At 36.7% G+C, this 17,750-nt stretch overlaps 1 protein-coding gene across 3 annotated transcripts in view; it reads right to left on the bottom strand.

Annotated features, from left to right (window-relative positions):
- Positions 1–17,750, bottom strand: part of MAP4K3 (mitogen-activated protein kinase kinase kinase kinase 3) — a 181,544-nt gene that overhangs the window by 10,558 nt on the left and 153,236 nt on the right. For all 3 annotated transcript variants that reach the window (XR_005832815.1, XM_040623136.1, XM_040623137.1), the window contains 7 exons: positions 16,298–16,382; positions 14,869–14,948; positions 10,384–10,444; positions 10,183–10,300; positions 5,956–6,014; positions 4,859–4,962; positions 669–840 (listed from right to left, as the gene is read on the bottom strand). Coding sequence is in view for 2 of the 3 variants with exons in the window: in XM_040623136.1 (XP_040479070.1) it covers positions 669–840; positions 4,859–4,962; positions 5,956–6,014; positions 10,183–10,300; positions 10,384–10,444; positions 14,869–14,948; positions 16,298–16,382 (679 nt within the window). In the remaining variant the exon portion in view is untranslated. The remainder of the gene's footprint in view (positions 1–668; positions 841–4,858; positions 4,963–5,955; positions 6,015–10,182; positions 10,301–10,383; positions 10,445–14,868; positions 14,949–16,297; positions 16,383–17,750) is intronic.

The raw sequence follows: 17,750 nt of genomic DNA on the forward strand, positions 1-17,750 counted from the left end.
TTGTAAAAAGCTCATTAATTGGAAATATTTCCTAAGATACTAGCTATGAAGGAAAGATCTGCTATGCAACTGGACAACACAGATCAAAATTTAAGGAAAAACCTTATATAAAAGAATTATTTTCAAGACTCTCTAATATTTCAGAAGGAGCTGTTTAATTATAATTTATGTCCTAATTACAAATCATTAAACATGTATGGAAGTTACTGCATAGTACCTGTGTATGAATTATAGGAATATCATGGAAAATAAACTATACTTAATGCAGTTTTTCCTTTTATTTAAATAAACTTTTCTAGGCCTGAGGTATGTGTGTATGTGTAGTTCTCGGAGTGTGGTTGCTGTATCTGAATCCTCAGCGCCACATGGGAACATACAGAAATGAAAATCCACAGGCCCCACTCTAGATCTACTGAAAGGAGAACTGGTGGTGGGGGCCAGCAAGCCTCTGGGTGATTCCGACGTATACTCAGGTTTGGGAATGCATGATGTTTTAAATGCCTCAAACAAATTAGCTATTTTAAAGCAAGCCATCTTCTCTTTATTCCAGTTTAGTAAGTTATTCTAGATTGGCTTTTTATGCACTGTTTTTGCCTAATGAGAGATATGGTAAATTTATTATTTATAAAATCAAATGTATTGGCCTTAATTCAATAAAAATCACAAACCTGATTCTGTAAACCATGAAGAGGTAGAATTTGGATTGACTGTTTCAAATCGAACCACTTGGTTGAAGTCTCTCCCTCTACTGACACCAACACAGACTAAAGGGTACTCTTGTTCCGGAACTACCAGCATCTCAAACACTCTAAGTGGACATGGTATAGGAAAATCTATGTGCTAGAGAGAGAAACAAAAATATATTAAACAAAGGAAAACAAAAGCCAAATAATTTCATGAGAACATTATTAAGAATTTTTAGCTTTATGAAAATATAGACAATAACTCTCTACTAAAAAGACTGCTCTTGTCACAGAAACTTTGGATATGCAGAAAAATACACATTATAAAGTATTTGATTTTAGGTTTGGCACCATAAAATTTTTTAAGTTAAAAATCACCTAATTTTAGGACATTAGGGCTGGAAGGGAACTTGTAAGTCACCTTTTCAGAGGTGAAAACAGAGACCCAGAAATTTGGTGACCAGCCTAGGGTCCCCCATCCCTTTGTGGCAGAGTCTCCTGCCGCCCGATATGATGCGCTTCAGTTATACTCCCTGTCTTCTTATCCAGCTGAGCACACACGGATAAGAGCACTGAAACGCTCATTAGCAAGAAACACTCCTCTTGTAAATGGACAGAAAAAAAACACAAATAAGAGAAATTTACCCTTATAGCTCAACTGACTACTCATAAACTCACAGTTATGATGCAACCAATTTTAATTTTACATAACTTCAAAATTATTTTTATATTGCTACAAAGAGACTAAATAAATTCCTATTTCTTAAGTTAGAAAAATAGATGGAGAACATTAACGTCATCAGTCATCAGGAAATGGAACTACGAGAGACTATCCATATAGCCACCTGAATGACTAAAATGCAATGACTGACAATAACAAGTGTGACTAGGAGAGCAGCAGACGAATGCTCACAAAGTGATGGGGGCCTGACCTGTATGGCAGAGCCACACTGGTTAACTACACTATCTGTTCCCGTTGAAGACACGCAGTCATACTCCGATTATATGTTCTAGAGAATACGAGCATGCACGTGCAGAGGAGGCATATGCAAAAATGTTCACAGCAGTATTGTTCAAATAACAAAAACCTGGAAGTAACCCAAATGCCCATCACAGTGCATAGATAGAACAGTGGCATATTCACACAGTGGGAAATTACACAGCACTGACAACGAACGAACTATAACTACATCCAACGACACAAACACGATGCTGCACAAAAGCCAGACATGAGTGAATACACACTTTATGATTCCACTTACACGCTGTTGAAAGATCAGGTAAAATTAATTCTAATGTTTAGGGGTGCGTATTTATACAGTCAAAATGGAAAGGAAGGGAGCTGACTTGACAGGGGGTACCATGGGGAGTTCTGAGGTGCTAGCGATATTCTTCACAATAAAAGGTTCCCTCCCAAAATATCGGTCTTATACATGCTTTAACAACCCCACTGTTAATATATTTATATTTTTGTTGCTCATATAAATGGGCTGTATTTGCATTTTATTTCCCAAAAGGTTAGCATTACTAGTATTTAACAAAGCTACTGAATTTATTTTTTAATCTGGCAACTCATAAATTCTAAAGAAAATAAAGTCTGGAGAAAAGAAACAGGTGAAATGGGGCTACTATAACTGCTATTCTTTAGGTGTTAGAAAATACAATGTGGTCCTTGTGGTTAGAAGGTGAAGCTGTCTGTGCACCTGTTGTCCCCACCCATATCCCTTCCTTCCCTGGGACTGCCAGACACTCCTCATCAACACTCTCCAAATCTCCTCTCTAGAAGCTTTCCCATTACCTGGGGAATACGCTTTGCCTAAAACCGGTCAGATTTTTAATAAGGCAAAAACATTCGAAATAATCCTCTTTGAAATGTGATAAAAGCAGTAAAGCAGAAAACAAAGCTCCTGTTCAATTTTTTTATCAGCAAATAAGAAAACCAACAGATTCTGAATAATTCTATTTAGCTTCTAATAATGTGTGTTAAGTCATTAACAGAAGAGGACTCCCGTCCAAGAGCTCTAAATCCAGTTGCTACTGGTGATGGTCTTTGAGGCCAGTGACTTTATCTTACTCACTTTTGTCTCTCTGGTTAAAAAGCACTATTCCTGGTTTATAGTAAGTACATAATTGTTTGCTGAGAAGGTCTTTAATTTCTAACTTTTACTTATGACGAAAATGTAGTCTAATGAAGGAAAAACTGTCAGAATGTCATTAAGAGGAAGAAAGACTACAGAAAAGATGAAAATGTTTTTGAATACATCTTATAAGACTGTAGAATAGAAACATCATAAAGAGTAATCCAAATAATGTCAAACAGAAACAAAATACCCACAATATCTTGAAGTAGACAGGGGAAGGAGAGTTGGGTTAAGATTCAGGGTAAGAGCCCACAGAGAGTTAAGGGAGTTTAAAGAAAGTGGGAAGGTGCGAAGTCTCGAGGGAGATTGTCTTTTTTTTTTTCTTTTTAGATTTTATTTATTTATTTGACAGACAGAGACAGCCAGCTAGAGAGGTAACACAAGCAGGGGGAGTCGGAGAGGAAGAAGCAGGCTCCCAGCGGAGGAGCCTGATGTGGGGCTCGATCCCAGAATGCCGGGATCACGCCCTGAGCCAAAGGCAGACGCTTAACAACTGAGCCACCCAGGCGCCCCATTGAGGGAGACTGTATTCTAAGTGTAGTATCTTAGAACAGTGGCAACAGGCCTCATTAATTAGGCAGGCCAGGCTCCCTGGGATTACAGAAGTCGTGGAAAAAGAAGACGTGGATGGGTAATTTTTACGCTTCCCATGTCTTCAAAGTATATATTCTCTCCTGCGTGTTCTTCATACCTAAAATTCCTTTAATAGAGAAAAGCGTCTTTTGTTATGTTAGGAATAAGTGGTATAACATATCAGGTAACACAGAAAAATCATTCATCCTAAGGTTTAATCAGACTGTATCTATGAACACTGACATAATGAAACTATTTTTCATCCTGATAGAGGCTAGGAATGAAAGGAATAGAGAGGACGTATCTAAAACAGACTAAAGGGGTAAAGGCAGAGAGAAGACAGGGAAGGACTGCAAAAAAAATCAAACCGGGTACACTTTACCACTCCATCTAGGAGAAGGCATGCTTTGTCAAGTGGGTAAGAACAAAGAGGCGCCAAGAACAAAACAGTTTTTGCCATAAATGGGCTGTATTCAGAAGCTCTGCCACAGACAGTTTATAAGGTTATTTATTTTTCCCCTTCAGCTTTTGGTTTAAATAACTTTTGTTTCAGTGATTTGTGGCAATAGCACCTCAATGGGTTCAAAACTCTTGAAGCTGTTTTTCCATTTCTTTAGCCCTACTTAATGCTGAGGTTAATAAACAGTGATAGGAAATGAAAAATAGATTCCTTAGTCACTTACAGAAATTCAAACAGCAGGAAGCCAATACTTTACATATCCTAATGTTGTATTATAAATCTTAGGAAGAATCCACCCCAATTATATTCTGACCCCAAGTTCCAGGGAGATCTCAAATGCTCAGGAAATAACACTACTTAACTTATATAAAATAGCAAAGAAAACAGCTTCAAAAATTCATTTGGTATTTCCTTGGTGTGAGTGAACCATTTTATTAGTTTTCCCCCCAATTTTAAGTTACAGCTGAGTAATGTTAAATATTTTAAAGAATAGTCATTAATTAAAGATTCTAGAGAAACATAGGCACAAAAAACCATCCATGGGAAGGCCTGGGCAAATTAACAGCTAGGCATATAACCGAAATAAATAAGGTCCCGCTCTCTATGGTTATCCCTAGTCCTCTTAGGCCAAACACCAACCTGGAGGTTGCTTCTCTGCTGTGATGGAGCAGGTCAACTAGAGAATACATTCAAACAACATTCCACTGCTTCTTAACACCTCCTGTTCTGGACATGAGACTGTATGTGAGAGGCTATTTCTCGCTCCCACTGCCGTTTCCCTGAACTATTTCTCTAGTCTCTTTTAAAACTTTTATCTGGCCAACTGATTGCCTTACAATTGGGCAGATTTTTACTACCCTGCCACATAATCCAAAACCATGAAATTAACTTGAGAAGAAATGAGAAAAAAAGAAAAAATGGGTTTTTTGGTGAAAGAGCAGGAAAACTGACTTAATGAAGCTTTTATACTAAGAATTACTTAGGTTGCTTTTCATGCTTACCTTAATTAACATAAATTTCTGCATTGGTTCAACCCATTCTAATAAAACAATGCTAGTCTGAAGTGCCCCACATAGGTACTTATGGCCTGTGTAAGGATTTCGCACTGTCAAGGCAAAAAAGTATATGTAAGTTCCTTTGCAACACAAAGTCCTAACAATAGCAGTTGCATGCTCTGAACACAAACAAACAAACGCTGGCTGCCAGTTCAATTTCTTAATTAGACTGCAGGGTGAAAACACTTTCAGTAAGAGCTGGAAACTCCTCCATCACTTGCAGGAGTTTTGTCTTGAGCACAAATGAAGGTGGTGGTTGTTATGGGATCTGGCAGTGGGAAGAGAGATTTTAGGTCTCATGGTAGCGGGGAGATTAGGTGAGGCAGCGAGATCCCGAATGAAGGATCCTAAGTAGATCCGGGGAGAATATAGCACAGTAGGGACAGGTGACTAAGGGTGCTTTCGGGAGCAATGTTCAGAGGCAGTGATGCTTTGGTTCCAGCAACATGAAGACATTATTAATCAAATCTCAAAATATAGGTTTAAAAATAATAAAGCCTCAAAGGTTTTTAAGGGAAGGAAAGAAAACTCTTTTTTCCTTTTGCTATATGCAAATAAAATAGATGGTTGTGATGGGGGTGGGGGAGGAATTTAGGATCGTGGTGTGTGAACAGGGAGACTATAACCTTCACGTCACAGGCATAAGGTTTCACATACTAAAGGCATGAAAATATATGCTGAATGAATAAATGCAGTCTCATAAGCCATTGCCGAGCAGCATAAGAATGATAAAGAACAGGCCCCCTGGAGAACAGGGTATGATAAAGAGCTGTAATAAAAAGTCATCCTACTTTCTCCATTTATCCAGTCAATAAATTATCTGCAAAACAACTGTTATGTGCAAGGTACTACATTAGGTTTAGTTTACATGGAGACTGAATGGCCAAGACATTTGTTTTACTTAAGGGGGAAAAATAAACTATTACTGGCAGAATGCCCTGGAGAAGTACTGTTTTATACTAGATTTAAAAACGAGTCTCATAGTATTTTCTTATCTACTCTGCAAAGCAGGACAGCTACATGTTATGGATCAGTTTACTTACCAACACAACATTTCTGACACCACTTGGTTTCAGGGATTTTTGCTGATACAGCAAATTTCCTAAATGTAAATGAAAATGAATATATAATACATGTAGGTGAAGTTAGTATATGATAATGGTATCATTACAGATCAGTGGAGAAAGGATGAGTTGTTAAACCTACTAGGTCATCTATAAAAAATAAGAATACACTTGATCTGTTTCTCATCCCTCTCCCATCAATTCCAGATAGATTAAGGATTTATTAAAGTATGAAAAACAAGACTATGAAATATTTAGATTTAGAAGAATATAACCTTGGGATTTCTTTAAAAAATGCAAAAAGAACAAATTATGCAGGAAAATATTAATAAACTTTGATATATTTTCATGAATGGATCCCTATCACCTTAAACTACAGATGACAATTTGTTGAATGAATTTGTTGAATATATTAGTAACTTTGGTTTATCAAAAGATACCACTAAGAAAGTAAAAAGATAAGCCATAAACTGAGGAAAGATATTTTTGGCACATGTAATAAATTTAAGCTATGTAAAATCTTGTCTTACCACGAAAACAATTTGTAAGAACTTTTTTTAGACATTTTTATTTCTCTACTCAGGAAGAATGGGGTATAGATTTTCTGGCAAAGGTCCTTTAGAAAGGTTCTGCAAACATTTGATTCAAACTTAATATGTAAAAATCCATTTAAAATAAGTTTTTAAACTACAATTAAAAAATACATATAAACTCAAATGTCTTTTATAATGAAAGTTGATAAAACAGACTGTTAGTGCTAGGTTGTGCACATGTCAAATTATACTTCTCCATTTCTGTATACATATTTAAACTTCTTTTACATGTGTAAACATGCCACAGATTAGATGTCATTGGTCTGCATGTCTTTTAAAAAACAACAACAACAACAACAACAACAACAACAAAAAACAGAGTTGTGCTTTGCTGGTAATAAAATAGCTAAGCATGCATGCTCAATACCACTCCAAACAAGCTCAGAATAATCATGCTGGATGCTCTTGTCACTGTACAACTGGCAGCTAAGTAGTAACGAAGTATATAATGCTGAGGAATTGTAATTTTAGCTTTTAATATGTTTTATATACTGATGTTTATGTTTATAAAAACTTTAGTAACTATTGCTAACATTTACTAACACCTTACTGTTTGCCATGAATTTCACATGTTCTGTGTCAGTCCCTCCATGAGATAGGTCATAGCATAGGAATCTGAGGGTTAGATTTAATAATTTCCTCAATGTCATACAATTAGCAATTCTAGGAAGAAAGAATTTTAATCTAGTGTCTTAGTTTAACGGTAGCGTTCATAGTGATACAACTTAGGAAAAAAAAATCCATTTCTCTTTTTATGATTCTGGATCAGTTTCACTAAAGACTATTCTGAGCTTGCAAGAGAAGATGTTAAAATTTGTTGCCACTTGTAAGTACTTTATCTGTGTGAATGAGAATTTTGTTAATAGTATGGTACCTAAACAATGACACAAATTTGTCAGATACTGAGGCACTAAATGACAACGTGCTCTAAAACACCTTGATTTCAAATTTTGGGTTAAAGCACCTATTGTTCCCCTCAACTATGTTCATGTTGGGAAGAGTTTTAACGTTCCAATTCATGCATCCCATTAATATTTATAAAAAGGCCCCTTTCGTATACAGTGAAAATTTCATACAGCTTAAAACAAAGCAAAAATTCTCCACACCTTTAAATTAAGTAAACTGCTTGAACCAAAGTGCTTTTTCAAGTTTAAAAAAATCTAAATCAAGGTTTTGATAGATTTGCACTGCAACGAGCTTAATGTTCCTGGCCCACACTTGTGAACTCGTCCCCTGGTCCCAAGGTTACTCAGGGGTTAAGTTACTGAATCTGTCAAAACCAGGAGGATTAACTAACTGCAAGGTTCTGAAAGATTGTAAAGAATACCACACAGTCAATACAAGATCAACTACGAAGTACAGCTTAGTGTTAACAATGATGAAACCATTCCAAACAGTTGTGAGCAGCACAATGAAATGTTATAAGTTTATAATTTTCTACAGTGTTCTACACAGACTTACCTTGCTTTTAGTCATGATTTTACAGTAAGGCAATAAAATTTATTTACCAGCACCCAGTTAACTAGAATCCTAAGTGAACCAACATTCTCAGTGTATTTGATGTGAGATATTTTAGGGTGCATTACAGACACGGTTCAATTTTACCACGCCTGACAACGATGACAACAGATCTTATTAAGAGCCTACTGGGTGCCAGAAACCATGGTGGATACCATACATACATACTTTTATCATTTTAAAAACAACTTTGCAAGATAGGTGTTTACTGGCTCCATTTTATAGATGAGAGGTTGTATAATTTATTCACGGTCCCAAACCTAGTCAGTTTAGGCAGGATTTAAATTCAAGTCTACCTAGATTCTAAAGCTTACGCTTTACTACAGAGGCTTTACAGTACAATACAATGAGTACCTAGACTTATAATGAGAACCACGGGACATTATAAGATGTTCAAAGGAAGTTTAATCTGTGCTCACTTTGCAGTAGAGGAACTGGTACTAATACACAGATCAAATCTTACCATGCAAAAAAGGTTTTCACATTTCCTGCCAGTAAATGAGAGAATTAAGAGTAGATTTTACAATAACTGATTCTTGATAACAAAACTGAAGACAGTGGGAAGGACACATTGGTGAGTGCTACTAACACTGAAGACTGACTGTAACAAAGTTACATGAAATGACAGCCCAGAAGTAAAGCACTCTTAGAGGTAACATCTTCCTCTGGAAATTCCTTAAAGGAAGAGGTCATATATTATTCCGTTTTGTTTCAGGTATATACTAGGAAACTTTCTTCACGTCTAGTATATTCAGTAAAATTTGAAGAACTAAAACACAGCTACAAATAAGCTCAAATAAGCTATATATGTCTCTATTCTGACAAAATGATATAAAAAAGTGAATACATTAAAATTTATGTGCTTTACATTCCTTGGAGGGCTCTTGTACCTTACATATAGTTTTATTATTTTTTTTAGAGATTTTATTTATTTGACAGAGAGAGAGAGAACATGAGCAGGGGGGAGGGCAGAAGGAGAAGCAGGGTCCCCGCTGAGCAGGGAGCCTGACGTGGGACTCGATTCCAGGATCCTGAGATCATGACCTGAGCTGAAGGCAGACGCTTGACCGACTGAGCCCCCCAGGTGTCCCCCCTTACATATATTTTTAAAGCTTGGGGTCAGTTTCCATGCCAGAGGAATTTAGGATTATCAAGTTAGACAGCTAGATGGAGATGTGCTATATAAGACAGAAAATCAACAGCACCAAGTGGCAGCTGGGAGAAAAAGAGGGAGATAAACTCTATGTGAAGAAAGAAACTCCCTGACCCCATTCTTGGGGCTAGTAATAGCTAACTCCAACTGTAGATATTATAATGTAAGTCTAATAAATCAAGTTCATGGTTGCAACTCTGAGTCATCGTGAAAAGGCTCAATTAAACTCAATGTGGTCTATTTTAAGAAGACAGAAAAGCATGCAGTATAACTTTTAAATGATTTTCATCAAAAAGGTTAATTTTTAAAGTCTTTTGCACAATGGGGCAAATTTAAGCTCTACTGTAAACTCAGCAATTGAGAACAACAGCTTTTCAAGGTACTTGAAAGCTAAGGTTATACATTAGTTTGTCTACATAATGATATGGTAAAGGAAGAATGGCTATAGTATAATGTTTTTGTAAAATACGATTTATACCAGACTCAGAGACCTTTTGGACAACAAATGAAGTGCAATATAATAACCAAAGGAAGAGAGAGAAAAATGAAAAATTCCTGAAAGTAGAAAAGCAAAACTCCTCAATTCCTAAGTAATTATCTTCTAATGTAAAAAATTTGATTTAATAAATCATTTTGATTTTCTAAGTTTAGAAACTGTACTTAGAAAAAAATTCACTTCATTCAAATTAACACAAGTATGTCGAAAGCACTATATGTGATGAAAAATTACTAGCAAATTATAGAAAAAAATTAGTTTTAACCTTGTAGAAAATACTAATCAGTTTTAAAATTCCAGAGGTGTCTTCAGTTCAATTTTTTCATTACACATGATTTCTATTAACCCAACCTGAGTGCTTTTTTCAATTTTTGTAGTATGACTATTATTTAGAATTAATTAACATATTATCTCTAAGGATGAAACATAATTAAATATACAGTTACCTCGGCAGTATTCTGTCAGGGAGTTTGTGTGCTGGAATAGACACAGGTAACTTTTGCATTTGTCTTGCATAATCAAAAAGCCCTGGTAAATTATGGGAATAAAGCTGAGAAGCTTTACCTGTAAAGAAAAATAACCATGATATAAAAGCTAATAACATAAATAGGAACACTTGTAAGATATGTAAAAACTATAAGACTTACCAGATATTGATAGTAAGCAATTGTTCATTACATATAACCATGTACACCTTCGGGGGAATAGCTGGTTAAAAAAAAAAAAGTGCAGAGTTTATAAAAGATAACAGACAAAAGAGTAATGTAAATATGTACATAATTAACCATGTAAGCTGTCTTATCAACAGGCCAGTTCTTAAAAAAGAAACTTATTTTTAATAGGAATTCATTTTAGAAGACATTTAAAACAAGACAACATACATACACATACATTTATATGGGAGAAAAGTAAGTAAATTAGCAATGTAATTTCATTACCTAAGTCTCAACAAGATACGATTAGTGTGAGTCTCCCTTATGGTTAAGAACTATAAAATCCCAAACTACAAGGGGAGAAAGGACATTTTCAAACAATGTCTACTCCTTTATTTTGGTTGTGGGGTTAAATAATTAACTTTCCTGTGTACTTCTCCAAACACGTTTGTATCTAGGCATTCGGACATGCATGGCTTCTGGAGCAGCAGAGATAGAAAAAAGGATCACGGTGCAGTGGAACACAGGGTATAGAAACACTGGGTATGGAGGAAAAAAAGGTTGAGGGAATATGATGAAAATGCACAAATAATTAAGAATATAGATACGGAATTCATTTCTGAAATACAGTCCAAAAGAACTGAGAGGCACCTCTGGAAGTTTGAAAGTGATTATTATTTAGGGCAAAGAAAAGGGGATTCCACGGAATGCAGTCCATGTACTTTGAAGGAAAAACATAACTGCTCTCATTAATACATTTTATTATGAAGCCCAGTGGTATGTATTGCCATGAGCACCGGGTGTTATACGCAAACAATGAATCATGGAACACTATATCAAAAGCTAATGATGTACTGTATGGGGACTAACATATCATAAAAAAAAAAAAGCCCAGTGGTTCTCAAAGTGGTCCGTCCATCCACATCAGCATTACTAGCATCATGGAGGCATTTGTTAGAAATGCAAATTCTTGGACCTCACCTCAGACTTACTGAAGTAGAAGCTCTGAAGGTGAGCCCAGCAATTTAGGTTTTAACCAGCCCTCCAGGTGATTCTGACGCATACTGAGGTCTAAGAGCCACTGTTGACTATGATTAAGCATTCTGATTTCACAAGCCTGAGTGCCGGGCTAGCTCTGGAAGCTCCTACTCCAAACAGGCTGGGATGTGGGCAGGGAATGAAGGGATGAATGAAACATAGCAAGGCCTCAAAGGGCTTTACTTTATTAAAGCACAAAGTCACAATGAGGGCCCTGAATAATTAAAGGAGAAAAGGTAATAATAAAAGGGAAAGAAACAAAGTAAAACCTATTTTATATAAAACCTGATTGTTTCATTTATTTGCAAAATATACTCACATAAAGTATCTAATTTCTCCAAACAAAACATGTCAATATAATTTCAAAAAGAATTATTACGGAAATATAGTTGACATACAATGTTATATAAATCTCAGGTGCACAGCAGACTGACTGGACAATTCTATAGCTTATCCAGTGCTCACCACGGTTAAGTGTAGTCACCATCTGTCGCCATACAATGTTATTACAATATTACTATGTTCTCTAAAATGTGCCTATAGCTGTGTCTCAGACTGAAAGGACATAAACATTTCCTACTTTATGCTCGTCATAAAAAATTCACAATGGAATTGGGAATTCGTTGGCTCCCTTGAGAAAATAAGGCAGAAAGAGGGGCAATAACTTATTATAAGCCAGACAGCAGTATGTTATCAAAGCAGAAGAAAACTGATTTTTATTTAATACTGTCTTGAACTGGGTTGATCTTCATAAAAAAACTTAGAAAGTATTTCTCTGGTATTAAGTCTATAGCTTATTGTGAGGAAGCATATACACAAAGTATCAGGGTAAGACACAAACGCCTCCATGATAAATTACCAACACAGAGACAATGAAAAAGTATTGATGCAAAGTTTTAAGTGGATTTCACATTGGATTTTTGTTTTCAACCACATTTAATAAAACCTTAAGGCTTTTCTGGATTTCTAATGTCTATTTCCCTAAGCAAAGTAGGCTCTAGGTGAAATAATCCGTTAAATGAAAGTACACAGTAAAGAAGAGTGGGTTCTACAAGGCTGCGTGGACTCAGACACCTGCTTTCTCAGTGACTGTGACTTTGGATAACGTGATTTCTGCGAGTCAGTGTTCTTACTTGTAACACAGAGCGCCTATACCTAACAGAGTTGCTGTGGCAATTAAACCAGAAAAGGGCGTGGAAGACTGGCGCACGCGGAGCACTCAGTGAATGTTAGCTATAAATAATAAAAGCAGATAAAAAATTTAAAACCAGGATGCTGTTCGGTGTCATTTCCTCTCCTTCCAGCATCTTCTCCTATCTAGCAGACTCATGCCTCCTGGTCTCTTTCCCCCAGAGGACAGAGAAAATCCACCTAATAATTTAATAGCAAGATGAAAAAAAACCTCAGGATCTCACATATTCTCATTCCCTACTCTCAAAGGCTTCCTCTGCGAGGGAAAAGGTTTCACTTCATAGGGCATGTATAGCTCAGAATATATTATTCAAACAGTGTAGTTTCCAGCGCTGAAGCATCTCAGGAGATTACTTCCTGCAGACTGGGACCGGGTGGGGTTGGTGGGCACCTTCACTTAATTGTCCCTTGAATTAGGTAGATAAATGCTTACCCCACCTATGCATGAAGTTGGTCTTGTTCCTTACAATTAATATTGCTACCTGTAAGGTGATTTTTAGATATATTATATCCAAGAAAAATATTACTACCTTTGAGTTATTTACTAATTATTATAAGTAACAAGACCCTTTTCATTTTTCTCTAGTTCCTAGTATTTTTCAGCCACCTCACTGTATGTCACTTCCAGATTGAAAGATTTAGAGTATATCATGCAGTTGAGGATTTTGTTAGAAAATCTAATTTAAAAATGCTGCTTCAAGTAGAAAAGACGGAAATGTCTGGTTATGAAGAAAATACCATTACTTACAGATTTTTTTTCTCTCCATTGTATTTGTAATCAATTTATATTGATAATAGACAATCAGTTATACATCCCACAGGCACCCAAAACTCAATGTGACCAAACTGCATGCAGTATCGCGCCCTTCTAATCTACTTCCCTTCCTGTATCCCATACCCTGACAGGTGGTACTGTCGTTCACTCTAGCTGGAGACCTGGGGTCAACCTAGACTTTTCCTGAGCCTTCACGTTGAAGAGGTCATTTAATATGGCCAATTCTAGCTCTTTAATCTCTCTCTAGGTCTGGTGTTTGTCTACAGGGGCCATACAAGTGGGAGAGGCAGTGTCGTGAATTAGTTAAGGACACAGACTCTGGAGCCAGCTGGCCCGGGTTCACATCCCATCCAGTTCAGCTACTTAATAGTTGTGGGGTCTCTGAAAAGTTACTGATCCTTTCTGTGCCTCAGATTTCTCATCGGAATGCTATCCATGATGGTATCTATCTTTGAGAGTTGCTGTGAGATTAAATATGCAAATTATGTAAAGCGTTTAAAAACAGCATCTAGCAATGGTGCCTGGGTGGCCCAGTCAGCTGAGCATCTGATTCTTGGTTCCAGCTTAGGCCATGATCTCATGGGTCATGGAATTGAGCCCTGCTAATCAGGGAGTCTGCTTGAGATTTTTTTCCCTCTGCCCCTCCACCCACTTTCTTTCTTTCTCTCTCTGGAATAAATAAATAAATCTTAAAAAAAAAAAATGTTGAAAACAGTATCTGGCACATAGTAAGTCTTATATAGGTATTACTTCCTAACACCATCATTATCGTTTTGCAGGTTGGTTAGCATTGCTGGCCTTTGGGTACTAAATGCCAAAAGCTTCCCCCAATCACTGGGACAAAAGAAATGTCCCCAAGCAATTTCAAACCCCACTTTTTCCTTTCTGTCCTCCCCACTTCTGCCCTGACTCAACACTTCTTCACCCTTTGACCAAAATCTCTCCTGCCATCTCTCACCACACTGCAAACAGACCGTTCTAAAACACGGACCTGGTCATCAGCATGGTACATGAAGCTCGGGGGTTTGGCAGCTGCCTTCCCCATCCACCTCCATTTACTGTTACTACTCTGCCTCATTTTATACTCTAGTCAGACTGTCTGTTCATGGTTCCCTGTCCTTGTCGTTTTGATTCACAACTCATATTTATCCTCCATCCACCACTGCCACGAATGGTTTCTTCTCACCTGCCCACGGGAGGTGCTAGTGACTTGCAACTCTGTGGCCTCTACCTTGTGCTCACTCCTAGCATGACACCTGAATGCTGCAGTGACTGCTGTGTCTCGTTCTCTATTACATCATGAGGTCCTGCAGGGCAGGACTAGTCCTGTGAATGTGTCCTCAGTACCTGACAAATACAACATGCTCTCTGAAGCTCTGATGGATCAAAGAGGCAGAAAATCCTAGAACTGAACCTTATTTCTTGTCTAGTATCTATATATAACTTTAAAAAAGGGAAAATACAAAATAACACACCTGTTCCATTGATGTTTCATGAAGTTCATTAAGATTCAAAGTATAAATCCCTTCCTCGGCACCAAATATCAAGTACTGATCTGAAATGACAAAAATAATTCACCGTTCTGATATGTAAAATACTGTCCAAAAGGATTTATATACAAATTAAGTAAATATGTATCAACATGAAGAAAGAATTACTGTGATTGATAAGCAGTAAATATATATTTTAATACAAGTAAGTGGCTAAATACTCTACCTTAATGAACTGAGCTATATGTAAATACCAGCCTCAAAGCAGAGAGGAAAACTTTTATGTCAAAGAGGTTTTGAAGTCTGGAATGCTAGGGCTCCTTACTCGTCAGAGGCTGCTGAGGCCTGGCAGGGAATCTATAGCTTCTTTTCTAAAATTCCTTTAAGACAGGATCATGTACAATCAGTGTACAGAATATGAGTAAAGAAGAACTGATACAGATTAAAAATATTTTTTGCAGATGGGCTACCATTTTTAGCAGTAACATCAAAACACCAGGATCTTAAAAAAGAACAAATAACAAACAACAACAACAACAACAAACCAGGACCTGGCTACTGCCTATTCAAAAAGTACCCTAAAACTTGGATGCACACCTACTAGGGTACTCAATATCTGCTGGAAGATGGCAGTTTAGCCATGGTCCTGTCTGATCTGCTTTTGATAATAGAAAACAACAGGTCAAGAATTTCTCCAGACTAAACTGAAGCATGCTGAGAACAACTTAAAATGCGAGGAGCACTCCTCTACTGCCCAGTATTTAGGATTAGTGCCGGCAGATTAAAGGCATAAGCTTTGTGGTCAGACAATACAACCGAACTGGGTTCAAAGTGCAGCTCCAACCCTGACTGGTAATGAAACAATGAACCTCTCTGAATGTCATTCTCCCTACTTGTGAAATACAGTTCCTACACCTTGGATTTTTAAAAGATTTAGTAAGAAGACGTGTGGGCATGTATTCATGTAGATCTTATATAGTGAGAGCATGCTGGTAATCTTTAAGTCAGTGACTGATGACAACGATCCTTATTACAATCCCCTTTAAGGTGGAGAGGTCCTCCAACGTGTTCACTACACCCTGGACCCTTAGCTGTTAAACTCCTTTAACAGCTGTACCTAAAACACAAAGATACGTGCAGCTACAGAAAAAACTTCTCTGGAAGAAATTAGGGTGGCACAAAGTATATGGTTTCACTCTGTTGACATGGGGACCACAGAGTGAAATTTCAGTGTCACAGGTCACCTCAAACACTGCTGATAACATAGAGAAACATATTTACCCTAAATAATTTTTAAAAATTATAAGAAAAATTTTTCAGAAAGGTATTCAGAACATGAAGAAAACTGAATGCTTTCATGGTCTCAGTTTAAAAAACAATTAGAACGATAACAGATATAAACATATAGTACTACCTCTTGTATCTGGGTTTATCCATGATGTTGCACAGTGAATTTTCAAGGGACATCCATTAAAAACCTTTGAAAAACATGCACCCATCTGGAAAAACAAAGAATAACCAAGTAATACAATATTCCCTGATAAGAAGGAAATCATAACCTCTACAAAGGCAAAAAGTTTCTTATTTCATTTCATGACTTAAAATGTTATTCATCATTAAATTTAATATTACAACATGAAAGAGGTATAGTTGATTTCAAATTCATATCATTTACTTCAAAACATGGGTCTGTACCCGCTTTCTAAAAAAAATAAGAAGAAGCTTTATTTATGTTAATATTTATGAAGCCCATTTACAAGTCTTTCATATAATAAACACCTTATAAGGAAATACAGAATCATTCATTTGAATTTTTTTTTGATCTTCAAAGAGTAAAATGTTAATTTTGGAACTGTTGTTCAGGTTAGAATAAATAAAGAAAGCTTATTCATTTAATCACTTTTTCTACCAACAACTTGGGGGAAAAAGAATACAAAAATATCTGGTGAGAAGAAGTGCATTGTGCATCATTTTATAGCTGGAATATTTTCTTCACAAACATGGAGATGATACCCAGAGACAGAACACATTACTACAGTTAATTATAAGGGATTAAAAATATTAACATAAAAAAAGAAAATTATAAACCTTAAGATTTCCTTTTTCCTCATAGAAACCTACCAACCAATACTATTAAGATTTTGGTACCAAAAAACAACAACAACCTCGCAATACCAGCAGGTGTAGGAGACCAATAAAAAATGTTTTTAAGGTGTAGGGCAGAAATTGTATCATTTAACTAATTCCAATAATTATTTTTTAAGATAGCTGCCAAAATTTGTATGTGGAGGTGCTGCCTAACCCCTAAAAATCCAAATTGACAAAATGAGGTGCCAAATAAGCAAACCAACCCCAACCATAAGCTAGTCCGGAAGCTGATCATACCTGGCTTTCCGGTTATGAGCTCTTCCCTGTCAACCGCGCACCTGACCTGAGAGCTTTGCGCTGTAGACAAACAGGAAATTGTGTCCTCTTGTTTAAGTGTCTCTGCTAGACTTGGGAGCCTTTTACTCTCCAAACTTTTATTTTTTTATTTTTATTTTTTTTAAAGATTTTATTTATTTATTTATTTGACAGAGATAGAGACAGCCAGCGAGAGAGGGAACACAAGCAGGGGGAGTGGGAGAGGAAGAAGCAGGCTCATAGCAGAAGAGCCTGATGTGGGGCTCGATCCCATAACGCCAGGATCACGCCCTGAGCTGAAGGCAGACGCTTAACCGCTGTACCACCCAGGCGCCCCCAAACTTTTATTTTGTAAGATAAGGGATAAATATTCAGATCTTTAATACTAATTACAAAGTGGAGTAAGAAACTAAAAAGACTACAAAAGAAGAGTCGAGAGGGTACAGACTAGAAATGCAGTGGAC

The sequence above is a fragment of the Ursus maritimus genome, unplaced genomic scaffold, assembly GCF_017311325.1.
Source record: "Ursus maritimus isolate PB19 unplaced genomic scaffold, ASM1731132v1 scaffold_6, whole genome shotgun sequence".
Lineage (NCBI taxonomy): Eukaryota > Metazoa > Chordata > Mammalia > Carnivora > Ursidae > Ursus > Ursus maritimus.